Source organism: Crocodylus porosus, unplaced genomic scaffold, assembly GCF_001723895.1.
Source record: "Crocodylus porosus isolate Cpor-Errol unplaced genomic scaffold, CroPor_comp1, whole genome shotgun sequence".
Classification (NCBI taxonomy): domain Eukaryota; kingdom Metazoa; phylum Chordata; order Crocodylia; family Crocodylidae; genus Crocodylus; species Crocodylus porosus.
In genome coordinates this window covers 54954742-54968534 of record NW_017728931.1, presented here as the reverse complement: position 1 = coordinate 54968534, position 13793 = coordinate 54954742, and the positions used below count along the sequence as shown (strand labels likewise).

The 13793-nt window shown below is 42.5% G+C and overlaps 2 protein-coding genes across 3 annotated transcripts in view; one reads left to right on the top strand and one right to left on the bottom strand.

Moving 5' to 3' along the window:
• The window catches only part of VEZT (vezatin, adherens junctions transmembrane protein), a 98392-nt gene extending 98198 nt beyond the window's left edge, over window positions 1-194 (bottom strand). For both annotated transcript variants that reach the window (XM_019545061.1, XM_019545063.1), the window contains exon 1: window positions 79-194. In XM_019545061.1, coding sequence (XP_019400606.1) covers window positions 79-114 — 36 coding nt within the window. In that variant the 5' untranslated portion in view covers window positions 115-194. The remainder of the gene's footprint in view (window positions 1-78) is intronic.
• A 186-nt stretch (window positions 195-380) lies between these two features.
• FGD6 (FYVE, RhoGEF and PH domain containing 6) overlaps window positions 381-13793 on the top strand; it is a 99475-nt gene continuing 86062 nt past the window's right edge. The window contains exons 1-2 of the mRNA XM_019545060.1: window positions 381-502; window positions 7581-10005. Of these exons, the coding sequence (XP_019400605.1) occupies window positions 490-502; window positions 7581-10005 (2438 nt within the window). The 5' untranslated portion in view covers window positions 381-489. The remainder of the gene's footprint in view (window positions 503-7580; window positions 10006-13793) is intronic.

Below are 13793 nucleotides of genomic sequence, written 5' to 3'. Positions count from 1 at the left end.
CCGCCCCCATGCCCTGGCCCGCTCCGCCCCCCGCCGCCCAACCAGGCCCGAGTCCGGCGGGGCCAACCCAGCACCCACCTCAAACACCACTTCTTCGTCAAAGTCCGGTGTCATCCTTCTCCGCCATGCCACCCCCCGCAGGCACGCCGGGAAACACAGTCCGCCTCCCCGTCCGGCCCGGCCCAGCCCACGAGCAGCGCAGCGCGAACTACGACTCCCGACAAACCCCACGGCCGACCGCTTCCGGCCAGGGCCCGCACGCAAAGCTGGGCCTCGCTGATTGGAGGAGGCCAGCAAGGGGGCGTGGTGCAGCCCGCCTGCGCTGGTGGGGCGCGGCCGGGAGGGGTCGCTGCGCTGCCCCAGCTGCAGAGGTACGCGGCAGGGGGCTCAGTCGGCGCTGAGCTGCGGGACGGCATGCAGGCGTGGGAAGGGGCGCGGAGCGGTAGTTGGGGCTGAGCGGAGTCATGGCGTAGGGCGCGGGGGAGCACCATGAGCTCGGCCGGTGAGTGAGTGGGGAGCGGAGTGGGGCGGCGGCTCAGAGTGGAGGGTGGGTGCGCTGCCCCTTGCTTGTCCCGGCTGTTGGTTTCAACCACCGCCTCGCGCCGCTCCGGACACCGCGCCCCCCCGACGGACTCCTCTCCCTCTTCTCCTTCTCTCCTCTGCTGACGGGAAAAAAAGAAAAGCTCCATCTTTTTGAGTTCCTAGTCGGGGTCAGCAGCAGGGCGCCACGGGATGAGGTCTCTTTTTAGTCACCCTGTTATTCTTTGACTTTTCCCTGTTTATATTTCTCCTTTCTCCCAAGGGCCTCTAGGAGGTTTCTTAGCACGCCTCACTCCCCCGCCCTTCCCTTCCCTTCCCTTCCCTTCTCACTCTGAAAAAACGTCCTTCGCCCTCCTGCAGGCAAGTCTTATCAGCTGTATTTTTAGTGACATAAAAGCATCTCGCTGAGCTCTGGTTATTGTCACTTGCCGCCCCCCCCCCCCCCCCCCAGCCTTTCTGTAAGGAAACAATGCTGAACGCTGGGGACTTCCAGTAAAGATTTAACATGGACTGTACCTGCTGCTTCATATAGCTGAGGCAGGCGAGGTTCTTTAGGGAGATGTGATATCTTTTATTAAACCAACTAAATAGTTGGAAAAATTGCTCTTTGCAAACTTTTGGGTACACACACGCTTCTTCAGGCATAGGGAGAGTCCCATCTATCCAAAGAGCCTTGTCTGTCTGTGTCTTTAGACCAACACGGCTACAACCAACAACCCTCTTCCTATAACTTAGTCATTCGCATGAAATAGGCAGCCATCTATCAGTTTTCCTTCAAGAGCGTACCTGTCTTCATGAAGGGTCTTGCAAGCTCGATCACTGTTGTGTAAAAGCAAATGCTGGAAAGCTGGAAAGTCCAAACTGACCTACATTATTCTTTTTCATTTTTTTAAAAGTATTGTCAATTTTATGGTTAGGAAAGCTTCAAGGCAAATTCTCAGTGTAAAACAAGGGAGCTTCCTGTGTTTGAGGGAGTTACTCAGATTTTTGTTTGTTTGCTCACACAGAGGAGCATTGTCAGTACTTTTGTTCTCCCATCTGTTAGATTAGTGGGCTTCCTTTCTTATGCCTGCATGAACAACAGGGATGAGAGCTGTTTTTTTTCCATTGAATAAAATCACTTAAATTATGCTGATCTGCTGCTTTATGTTACTTTGGGGGGGGAAGCAGTCAAATGTAATGAAAACCTTGGCATATTTCCTGAATAAAAAAAAAATGGTGTTACAGGATCTAATTGGAGTGGGGTTCCTTTTTAAAAAAAATACACACCTATTCTTAAATAATAACACTAAACTAGTTATTGTACTTTTACATAATAAATGTTTGATTGCCTCATATTAGCATCTTCTAATAATCCTATAATTGAGCATAAGTACTTGAAAACAATGCTATTTTATAAATAAGAATTCATCTTTCTGCTCCATTTACTATTCTCCTAAGTTTTAAATACGTTGTAATGCATTGTTCCTCTAATTGATACACTTTGGTGTCTCAGTGTAGAGCTGGTGCATTAAAGATGAAGCAGAGCATCTCTATTTAACAACTGAATAGTATGACCTCATTATTTAGCAGTATTCCATGTAATGCAGTTTGCTTGCTGCAGTTCAACAGATATGAATATAAAATAACTTTATTAGGAAGTGTTGAATAGCTTGAAACTTGAACAGTAAGGTTCAAGTGAATTTGATATTGCACTTATTCCAAGCATCTTAGACTGAGCTCTGTGTTAATGTGGGACCTGTGCATGTGAATCCAGTTCCAGGACTAAAGCCATTGTCTGTCATTTAGGGAGATATTTCTAGTGGGCCAAAGTCAAGCAAAACACAAAACAAGAGAGGAGCATAAGGAAATACTGATTAAGACAAGGAAGAAGGAATTCCTGGAAAATGCAGGGTTTATGGAGGGCTTTTGAAGGAAGAGGTGTTAAAGGGAGCCCTGGGTGAACAGAAAGGGACAAAGAGAGCATTAATGCAAAATGTGGGGACCATGTATAACCAGAACAGCGAGATGTGAGACAAAATGAGGAGCTGTGACAGTGCAAATGAGGAGCTTTAACTCATTGTGATAAGACAGAGTTAGGAGTGGGAAGAAGGTAACTTTAAAAACCTTAGCGTTTATATCTATGTGCATTATAATTCCTGCATCCTCTTAAAATCTAGGAGCCAAAATTTACACATAACTTGTAAATCTGCTGTTCACATAAAAACATGTTATTTACTTAATTTTTTGCACAGTTTTACTCCAATGAACTCCTGAATGTTAAGATAATATAAAAAATTCTGCTGCCATTTTAGTCGGAATTGCTTTCTACAATTTAAAACTTACATGGCATCATTCAACTGCTGACAAGCAGCATTTCTCATTAAAGACTGTTTAAAGTGTAAAGAAACTTTGAACTCTAAATGTATCCTGCTTTGGATTCGTCCTAACTTAAACTTGGGCATCGTTGTAATTTATATTTGATAGAGAATTAGAGGTATTGATTTGTTTGGCACGTTTTAGTTGTAGAAGGGGTAGATTGAAATGGCAATGTGGGAAATGAGTATAAGTGACTCAGTATGTAGAATGCTTCCTTCTGAACTAGTTCTGAATGAGGCACTGTGCTGGTGGAGGGAGCTACATTATGGAGAAAGCTATAAAACAGAGGTTCTAACCACTTGCGGTCATTAGAACTGGCAGCTTTTGCCAGAATAAAGCAGTTAATTCAGCCAGAAGCCCAGTGTTAAAACTCACATCTGCCTTCTTAAATACTCAGTGCAATATCAATTTGCTATTTTTTCTTTCCTGTATTAACATATTTTGAAGTACTTTATAGTAAAATTCATCAACATAAAGAGTTGGCTGTATTTCAGTGAGACAGCGAAGCAATCCATATATGGTTATATACTAGTTTGTTTATAAAGCCCTTTGGGCTTGTTCAGAATTAAAGGAGCTATTTAATGAATGGATTATTGAGAATTAGTTAAAACCAATAGTTTGCTTTTTACAGTGCTTATGTTAAAACTTAGCTTCTGTTTTATAGCTGTGGGCTCTCATTGCTTTCTTAAAAAGCACATATATGATCCTGATAAATGCACAGTTGCCTTTGATCACTCAGTCCCTGCCTCGAATAATATTACAATATTGAAAAGTAGGCTTTATTTTAAAAGGGAGAAAAAGAAGATACGTTGGTTTGTGGCATTTTTTTCAGCAAAGAGTAAGTGGTATATGGATCCTATGCAGCGGAAGGGAAATCTGGAACTGAGATTTAGTTTGGTTACATCAGTGAAAGAATGTATAGTGTGTGTTTTAGCATAAATTGTAATTCAGGGGGACAAACACAGCAGAAACTAAATCAACAAAATCAGAATGACTTTTCCTATCAAACTGCATTACTCTTAAAGACTGAAAAAAATGAGGCCTACAGGGTTTACTGCCTGTTTAACCCTATAACATGTCAAGTCACGTTATATTTACTCAGCTTTATTTCCACAATATCAAGTTTAAAGACATTATTTGTTTATCTCTCTTGTATTCAGTCTAAAGTTTTTCCCAACTCTTGTTTTTCTTCAGTAAATCATAAAACAAACTTCAGTTTTAAATTAAGGTTTTCCTTTGTTTGGGAAAACATTCCTTTTAATTTGTTTAGGTTGTTTTCTAAAATTCGTTGACTTAAACTGTTGTTTTTTCCTTGCATTTTAAAAGCTACGTGTATTATCTTCTGGGAAGTCATGACTCATTTCCCTTTTTGTTTACTTTTAACATTGTGACACCTGAAATATCACAGCCTCTGCATATGTATAAAACAGAACAAATTCATAATAATAATAAAAAACAACTAGCAGGAAACAAGGTCCTGAACTCGGACGGTTTTTGTGAGTGTAGTGTGTGGTTTTTAGATGCCGAGCTGTTACTGGAGACTTATAATTTTAAAGTAATTGATTCAAGACAGTGATCAGACTAGAATGACCTTTGTTCCAAATCATTAAAATCATTCCAAACAATTTGGACTCTGTCTTGGTATCATATTAGCTCCCATCATAAAGATTTTGGAGCGCTTCCAAGGAATATTGGTATAGCAATAGTTTATTTTTCTATCTAGCCTGTAGGAGCTGGACAGTTTATAGTGGGGTCTTTGTTTGGTGTCAATTTTTGTACTCCTGCTTGTGATTAGTAGTACTCTAGCCCAAGAGTAGTTTGCGGGCTTGTGATAAATTACTTAAGTGAGGTTCTGCTACCCTTTTCTCTCCAGAGAAAGGTAGCAGAATTGAGCCCTTCATGTGAATGGACACACAGAATGTGTGAAGCGTGTATTGTGAGAAGGCAAGATGAAAAGAAGAGGTTTGTATTTCTCTGGTCAGTTGCAGGTGTGCCAAATGTCAAAACTGGGGCAAAGTCAAGCCGGAGTCAGGTATAATAAGGGTGGGTCTGGGTTTCTGGATCACATGCAAGGGGACACAGCTGCCTTGGCACCCTGTGTCTTCCTGAAGTCCTGGAGTGCAGTGCAGGGCTGATAAAAGGGGCTGGCTTTCCTTGTCCCAGAGTAATCAGAGGGAGGGGTTTGGTCCATGCTCATTTGAAACAGAGTGCAGCCCAAGTCACAACTTCTCCCTGGAGTGGGGAGGAAGGCAGAGGGGCCTAGAGCAATGCATGTTGAGATGCTAGAGGATGGCACTGCAGCTGCAACTGGAAGGTTAAGTGTACATGCGTTAGTCTCTTCCAGACCAGAGCTGGCGGTTCCAGGGGAAAATTAACTCAATTCCAATGAGGTAGAAGCAGCTTCTAGGAGATTTTCATGGGACAACAATGTGGACATTTGTCCACTCAAGGTGTCTACAAGGAAAACTGTGATTCTTCCAGTAGCTATGTAATGCTTGTATGCAGCCCTTGTCAGAAATGGAGATGTATGTCAGATATTCATCTGTATCCCATCTTGGGATTTACCCATTAGTTAACTGATCCATGAAAGTTTCCAGTCCTACCTCCTCCCTCCTCCACCCCAAATAGTTACTAATTTTAAAACAGGTAGGTTGCTCAATGTAGAGTACATCTTACCTGTCTCCTCTTCCCACTCTTTCCCATATAGTTGTATCCAGCTACTTTAACATTTCAGTAATATGCATCATTCCCAATAGGTTTTAGTGTGCATTTGTCATTTTATGTTTAATTTTGTTCTTTATTTACACCTCTAGCAGTGGTATTTTAAGCATCCAAAATTATTTTATTCACATTCTTTTTTACATTTCTTCTACCTCAAGCCTTGTGTTTTATGTTTGAGCTTGCATATTATGTTCTGCTCCCTTAGCATCCTCCCTTGTTGATGCTTGTTTAAATTCCTTCAGGCTGCTGTATGTCATCTGCTACTCAGAATGTTGGTTTTCCTACTGTTGGGGTGGAAATGATCCAAGTTGTATATCTTCCTTTCCCTACAGGTGGCCTCTAGTATTCTACAAATCAAAACTTTTTAACAGAGTAAATTAATTTAGCTTCAGTATCTTGTGCTGTTTGCATCTCATTCTAGTCACAGGCATGATTCCTGAGATGACCAAAAGTTCTTTTCTTTCTTTAGGACTCCTTCAGCTTTTGGAAATCTTCTGAAATATCTTCTTAGGCAGTATGACTTAAGCCTGTATGTAACACATGCAATGGATGCTTGTCTGCAATCCTTTTACTTGTAACCAGTCTGTCAGCAACATGTTGCTGTTGCTCCAGAACAGCCAGACTCAGTCTTGGTATTACTTTGTCCCCTATAGAATGCTTTCTTAATGTGCTCTTTTATGAGGAGTCCCTGGTGAAGATGGTCTCTTTCACTCTTTGTTTGTGTTTGACCTTCTCAAGGGTTTGGCTGAATATCCAACCTTGAGTATGTCCCTTAGCACACGTTTCTTTCTATTGAGTTTTCCGATAGGTTTTGCAGCAGCCATATCAAAGAAAGTAAATTTCTGTGGTCACGGGATGTTTTGTTTCCAGTGGTGTAGAATGTCTCCTGCTTCTCTCTGCTTTGATACATGGTTCCACTTCTGTCTCTTCCACTCTTGCTCTCTTAAAATCAGCTAATTCTCCATCTGGATCCAAAATGCTGATGCCAAAATCTCATTGCTGAAGAACTCTGTTGCTACATTGTGTTCCAAACTGCCTTTTTCAGACCTTGTATCCTTTTCTCTTTTTCTCATCAAATTGCACTTTATGTACTGGAAGTTTCTGTCTTCACGCAGGAGAAGGAACATAACGCATCCTTTCTAGATCATGGTGGCTGTTCTATTTCTGGATGTTGGCCTGGGTACATTGAGCTGTACCTTCTGAACCTTGTACACTCCCCTAGAAATTCCTTAGGTTATCGCCTCTGTGCCTTCCCTGAGTTTGCTTGGTATCTGACTTGCCTATTGAGCCTTGCTTGTGAAACTAATGAAATTACTTGTTGTGGGAAGGAGTACTGTTTTCTGGAGTTGAATGGAGTCAGTCTTCATTTAGATTAGTGATTCACTGTCCAGGAAAAACTTAACTTTCTGTGGCAGAGATGTTGCTTCTGTTGCTCTCAGATCAGCAGCCAGGCTTTATAGAAATCCTTGCATCTGAGTGAGTCTGTATAAGTTGTCTATCTCGTAGCACTTAGTCATACTCCTCGCTTTTCTGGAGTAGAGGTAGAGATTATACTTAATCATTCAAAAATTAAGGAGCACATATTTCTGTAAAAGTATTGCAATTTCCTTGGCCCCAAAATCAGTGTAGAGGCCACACTGGATCAAACTATCTGAGACTTCCCTTAAAAATGTATAAGGAATATTCCAGGCCTCCATGTGGTGAAGGACTCCAAGCCTCCACATGGTGATACATGCTAAATAACAGGGATGATTAAGTGATGTGGTGTGTAGAGAATGTGCACTAAACGGGAAGCATTGCAATTGCCTTATATAAATTGCCTTTCATACATCAAGACAGATAAGAGTCTTGGATATAGTGGGAAATTATTTTAGTAACCTCCTGCACAGTGGTGATGCAAGATTAGATTTTCTTTTTGTAGGCTTCCTATGATTTAACCTTTGTTTTTTTGTCTCTTTTAGAAATCAAGAAGCCACCAGTGGCCCCCAAACCAAAATCTGTGCTAGGACACAAAGCAACACCTCCCCCCCCTGTTGCCCCTAAGCCAGATATTGGACTTTCTGGTGTTATGCAAACAACAAGGAAAACGAAACCAGCGATAGCACCAAAACCAAAGGTTCTCAAGAGCTCGTCCATTCCAGAAGTGAGGCCTCCATCATCTTTAAGAAAAAGCACCAAAAGCTTAGAAGAGCACAAAGGAGATTCTTCTGAAACTCTAGATCACCTAAACTATAAGAATGGAGCCCCAGGAGAAGATACCAGAAATACTACTTACATCATACCAGTGTCTTCATGCAATTTTGAATGCCTTCATAAGCTTGGGAATGGTGAAAGTACATGTAAAACTCAGATAACACTTGAACAATTGGAACATTTAGAGAACATCAAACTGGGTGAACAAAATGCATCGCCTATGAGAAACAGGGCACAGAGTGAAAAACTGGCAAATAGAAATCATGTAGTTTTAAAGGCCAGTTTCCTGGAAGAGAAACTTAAAGATGTTTTGACACAAAGTGTATTTCCTAATACCAGTCCTTTGAGGCACAGGTATACAGATAAACTTGAAAGAGGCAATAACAGTGAAGTTAGAATAGAAATTACGGATCTTGTACAATCTTCTGAGTGCGAAGAAGCCACAGGTAAACAACAAAATAACCACAATAAGAGAGCTGCTGATGAGTTTCAAATGACTGAAACCTGTCCTCATTTGACTCAAAACAACTACAATTTCTCTTGCCCGATGGACCAAGAAAACCTGGAGAATGTCAAAGTAAATAGTAATATCGCACTTTCGGGTGGAGTTGGTATGAAAACAGATGGTGATAAACATGCATCTTCCCCAGAGATATGTTTGACGCCTAGCTTAAAAGTGCTTCCAGTTCCAAAACCAAGAAAAACACGGGCTGCATGTCTTGTACGTCAAGATGGCATAGATGCGATAGGAGAAGGAACAAGAGAACCAGTGTGTTCAGAGGGTAATTCCTTTGGCCCTCCTGAACACAACTTTAAGAAAACTGCAAAAATAAATGTTATTAGTCAGAGTGTTTCATATAATGATCATCTGGACAATGTACATCAGGCTGATAAATCTGAGAGAGTGCATCCAGGGAAGGAACCTACTGACACTGAAGAGTTAGCTTCACAAAATCTTGTTCCTCAGGTTCTGCATGAAACTTCTAACCTGGTAGAAAATGTTGGACATTCCTTAGACAAGGACCTTAATTTAATAAATCCTGCAGATAAAATAACAGATGATTCTAGTATGCTGGCTGCTATAGACAAAAGGACTAATTTTATAAGGACTAATACCCTGTCCATGAGTTTGCCTAAGCAACTCAAATTGGCTTGCAATCAACACTTTTCAGCCTCCAATAGCCTTGATATTTCTGCACAAAAAACAGAAGATAGAGAGATTAATGTAAAAGATGAAAGTTCACCGAGGATTGCTCCGAAAAAGCCACAAAGACACAGTTTACCCGCTGCTGGACTGCTGAAGAAAGCTGCGTCAGAGGAGCTTATTGAGAAAAGTTCTTACGTTTCTAGTGAAGACAAAAAATTTGAAAGCGTTCTAGAAGGAACTTGCATAAGGCACACATCAGCCAAAGAACAAGACCTGTCATCTTCCTGTGATGTACCCAAACGTGCTTCAGAGAAACCGGTCTGGAAATTACCTCGTCCTATTCTGCCTTTTTCAGGCAATCCAGAGTCATTAAAAATGGCCAATATTGCCACAGGCTACGAACTTCCAACTGCTGTGACTAAGCCCAGAGCCAAATCTCTGTCCTCTGTGGATATGGACAGAATACATAAGCCTTCCAAAGACCCTCAGAAGAAAAATTCTTTGAAGAAGTTCCTCAATATGAAACTGTCAGTTTGCATTATGAAAAGTGACTTCCATAAATTTTTGTCCAAAGGAAGTCAGTCCCTGGATGGTGCTATATCCAGCCTTTCTATGGGGGAAGGGAACAGGGTTGGAAACAGCCAGAATGTAACATTCACAGCAAATGAAAGGAAAACTAAATCTGCTAAGGCACATTCTGTAGAAACGGGCAGCCCAGCATCACAAAAGAAAAGACATAGACACAGGAGTCAGCATGAGACAGCAAGTAGTCAAAGGACAGCGTCTTTAGATGAGCAAATATTCTCTGTGGAGCAGTTATCTCAAACATGCTCAAATTGTCCAGCAAGCAATTGTGCACCAGAATATGGAAATGTGCCTCACTATGAAGATATCCCAGAGTATGAGAACCTACCTTTTGCTGCAGGTTATGTTAAAAGTCCATGTTTTGAATGGCAGAACTCCAGCAGTGTAGAATACCATAGAACACATGTATATGAGGTAGAAGAACCATATGAAACTACAAACAACCATTCAAGATGTCACAGGTAATGTAGGAGGAAGGAAATGGAGATAAAATAATCTAAAAATACTTTGTTGGCACATATGCAGCTTTGTTATTGCATAACAGCAATACAGTCTGAAGTCCTGTGGATTTTTCCTACATAATTTAATATGGTAGCTATTTGTGGGCCTGAAAGGCTTCTTCCTGGTGAAACAGCTTGTGGGTTTGCTTGTAGATTTTTTTTTTTTTTTTGGTCAATTAAAAAGCTAAATTTCATCACTCCTAATATGCCTTCAGAATTGCAGTTAGATGTGCTTACAAGTTCACTCTGAAGTTTAGAGTATTATTAAACAATTTGATGGTAATGTTTAACTGGTGCTTAAATTAGTTGTGAAAAAGAGCTGAGACCAAGAATGAACACATTTAAATGTTCAGGGGCTAAGCAGTTAAATGGGAAATTTTCTGTGCAACTTGTGTAGAATGTTATTTAAAGTTTATGTTTCTGTGACTTTATAATCAAAGGTCATTTTAGGATTTGGTGGGTCAGATTTTAAATGGAATTAGACAGCTATTTTTAACTTAGTGCCCTGTAAAAAATACTAAAATTAATAATAATAAAAATGTGAAACTAGTGCAAAGAATGACAGGATATTAGCCTGGTAGAAGTAGCATTTATGGAGAGGAACTGTGGGGCAAGTGTGTGGGCCAGTGTCTCTTAACTAGGGTGCTATGGAGAGTCATGCAATGTTAGCACCATTTGGCATACAAACATGATTCACAAGATAAGCCCAGAGATTCCAAATAGGAATCCATAGTGTTAAAAAGATTCTTTCCTGTTGTGGTTTTCCCGAGTTCTTTGCAACAGAAGACTTTGTCTATTATTTTTCTGTGTTCAAAAATAGAGTGAAAACCAAGAGGTAGTACTTTCCAAGGGGGATCCTTTAGTCTGTCAAAGGTTGCTTTGAGTTTAAAAAAGATTAAGAACCACTGATATATACTGTTTTCATAAGCAATAGCAGTTTAATTGTTGAACTTGCCCTTACTTTACATGTAGCTAATATAAATACCTTTACATTTTTTTAAATGGCTAACATGTGCTCTAAGTAGTTCAAGGACTTAGTGTTTTACAATGTAAGTGTGTTTCTATAATGTTTTTTTAATCAACTTTAAGCATCAACTTGCTTGGTGAATTAGATTCCTCATTTGCATTAGATTACTTGCCTATTTTAGAAAGGTGGGGGGAATTGGGAAAAGTTACATCTCCAGATTCCACAATGCCATAGTCTTGGGCGTTACATTTCTATATATTTAGCAATTTGTTCAAGTTTTGATATGATTTACAGTATTATTTTTTGTTTGTTTGTTTACTGAAATAAGGTGACTGATTCTGTCTTGGCTTATTTGCATTTTAGGTGTGAGATCAGGTATAGTCATGATGGTTCATGAAATATAACAAAAGGCATGGGTTTTTGTGATATCCATTGTTGGACCAGCAGCATAGTTGGGAAAGATGTTGGATGCTTCCTAATGCATTTATCTTGCCTTTTTAGCTAGTTCTAATAGAGTTCCTGCTCTTTTTACAGCTATGCTCCATTTCTTTAAGTTTTTATTTACACCTAGAGTTTTAAAATGTCCTGCACTGGAATTTTCAAAAGTATTTCGTACCAGCCTAACTTCACTCTGATTGAAGTTTCCCCTCCCCTTCACTAGGAAAGGGAATGGAGTTAGACCTGTAGGGTTCTAAGGCAGTTTATAAACCACTAGGGTTGTGTTGTCTTCTGTGTTTGCTTACAAAGCTAATGTGCTATTTGTATCAAACTTGTTCATTGCTTTGGAAAAAAGGGTGTGATCAAGGAAAATTTTGAGAGAAACTGAGAAATGAAGGTACCTTGACATTTGTTCTGTGGGTTGGACCAATGAAGGGAGCTGGGTCAAAGACTTAAGGGATATTTCCTTGGTCAGTATCAGTTTAAAAACAGTTTTAAATGGGAGTAAAGAAGACTTATTGCCTTGGTTTTATATAAGAGTGAAGAGAAGTGCCGGGGGAATGGAAATTGCATATAAAAGTGCATGACAAGTTTTGATTATTCCAATTAGCTGGTTATACCATATTACAATTATTGCATTCCTCCTTATTTTCTAAGACGTGCATGTGCAGACTTGAATAAATTGCTAAGTAAGTGCTTATTATGTTGCAGTGGCAGTCTTCAGTCCGGGTTTTTTTATATTACTGTAGCAGGTTTGTAATTCAACTGTGGACTTTCAAAGGAATAGCACTTGTTTTATTTCTCCAAATGACAGAGAAATTGTAATTTTCTATTTCCTTCTTTTGATAGTAATAAAATATTTTTGTACAAAACGAGAGAAAGGGAGGGGAAGAAAGGCAAAGCTGTCTGAAAATTAAAGTTAAAAATCAAGTGGAAACCTACCAACAACCTAAAGATACAAAGGAAAATTCAGCATGACTCAGAACATGTCATATGACATAGAGCAAAGATTTAAACATTCCTGCATCTATGGGGACTTTTTTTACTTTTTTGAAAGGTTGTTGTCTGAGGCAAGGGAATTATACTTCAGGGTTAGTTACTCTAGTCCAGGGGCAGGCAATTATTTCAGGCAGAGAGCCGCTTACCCAGTTTTGCCAGGCTGTCGAGGGCTGCATAGGGAGCCCTGCCCCTTGACAGGAGTCCCGCTCCCTGGTTACCATCTTGGGACCAATGTCCCAGGGTCAGCACCAATGGGGCCCAAAGTAGGGCAAAGGCTGGCAGGGGTCTGTGGAGCTGGGCTGGGCTGCACCAGCAGGGAGAGAGGGGAGCTGGCCCGGCTCCATAGAGCCTGCTGGCTGGGACCCTGTGCTCCTGCCACCCTGCTCTGGCCCCCACTGGCACTGGCCCTGGGGCACTGGTGTGGGCCCCGTGCTCCCACTGGCTCTCTACCCACTCCCGCAGTACAGGCAGGGGGCAGCGCACAGCCCCGACCCCCAGCTCTCTGGCAGGGAAGAAGCTGGTGCGGAGTGCGGGGAAAAGTGGCCCCTCACCCACCCCATGGCCAGCGCTCACAGCCCACGCAGGGCTGTCTGGAGCAGGAACAGGCAGCCCCGTGCGGGCTACAAGTGGCTGCAGTGTGGGGCGCTAGCCACAGGACAAGTGAGGGGGCCACTTTTTCCCACACTCAGGACCAGCTTGTAACCCGGCCCCACTGCCAGCCTGGGCCCTGCACCGGCTCCGGACTTGCTCGTCAGGGCTGCACGTGGCGGCGGCAGCTGCAGCCCCCCCACTTGCTGCGCCAGGCAGTGTTGGCTGCTGCTTCCTGCCCAGAGCTCACATGCAGGGCAACCCAGAGGCAACAATGGGAAACACTGCCTGGCATGGCAAGCAGGGGGCCACAGCTGCAGTCGCCACACACAGCCCCTACGGGGCAAGCCTGGAGCCACGCAGGGCCCAGGCTGGTAGCAGGGCTGGGTTATAAGCTGGTGCTGAGCATGGGGGTGGGGAAGCGGCCCCTTGCCTGCCCTGTGGCCGGCGCCTCACACTGCAGCTGCTCGCAGCCCACGTGGGGCTGCCTGTCCCTGCTCTGGACAGCCCTGCACAGGCTGCGAGCAGCTGCAGCGCGGGGTGCCAGCCACAGGGTGGGCGAGATGCTGTTTTTCCCTGCGTTGGGAAGGAGCCTGGGGAAAAGCTGAGCACGGGGGTGGGGAAAAGCGGCCATTCCCCAACCCCATGGCCGGCAATCCCTGCTGCAGCCAGTTGCAGCCCGTGGTTGGCTTCCCGCACCAGGGCAGCCATGTGGTCCCAGGCCAAAAGCCCGACCTGGTGCTTCCAGTGGGACCAG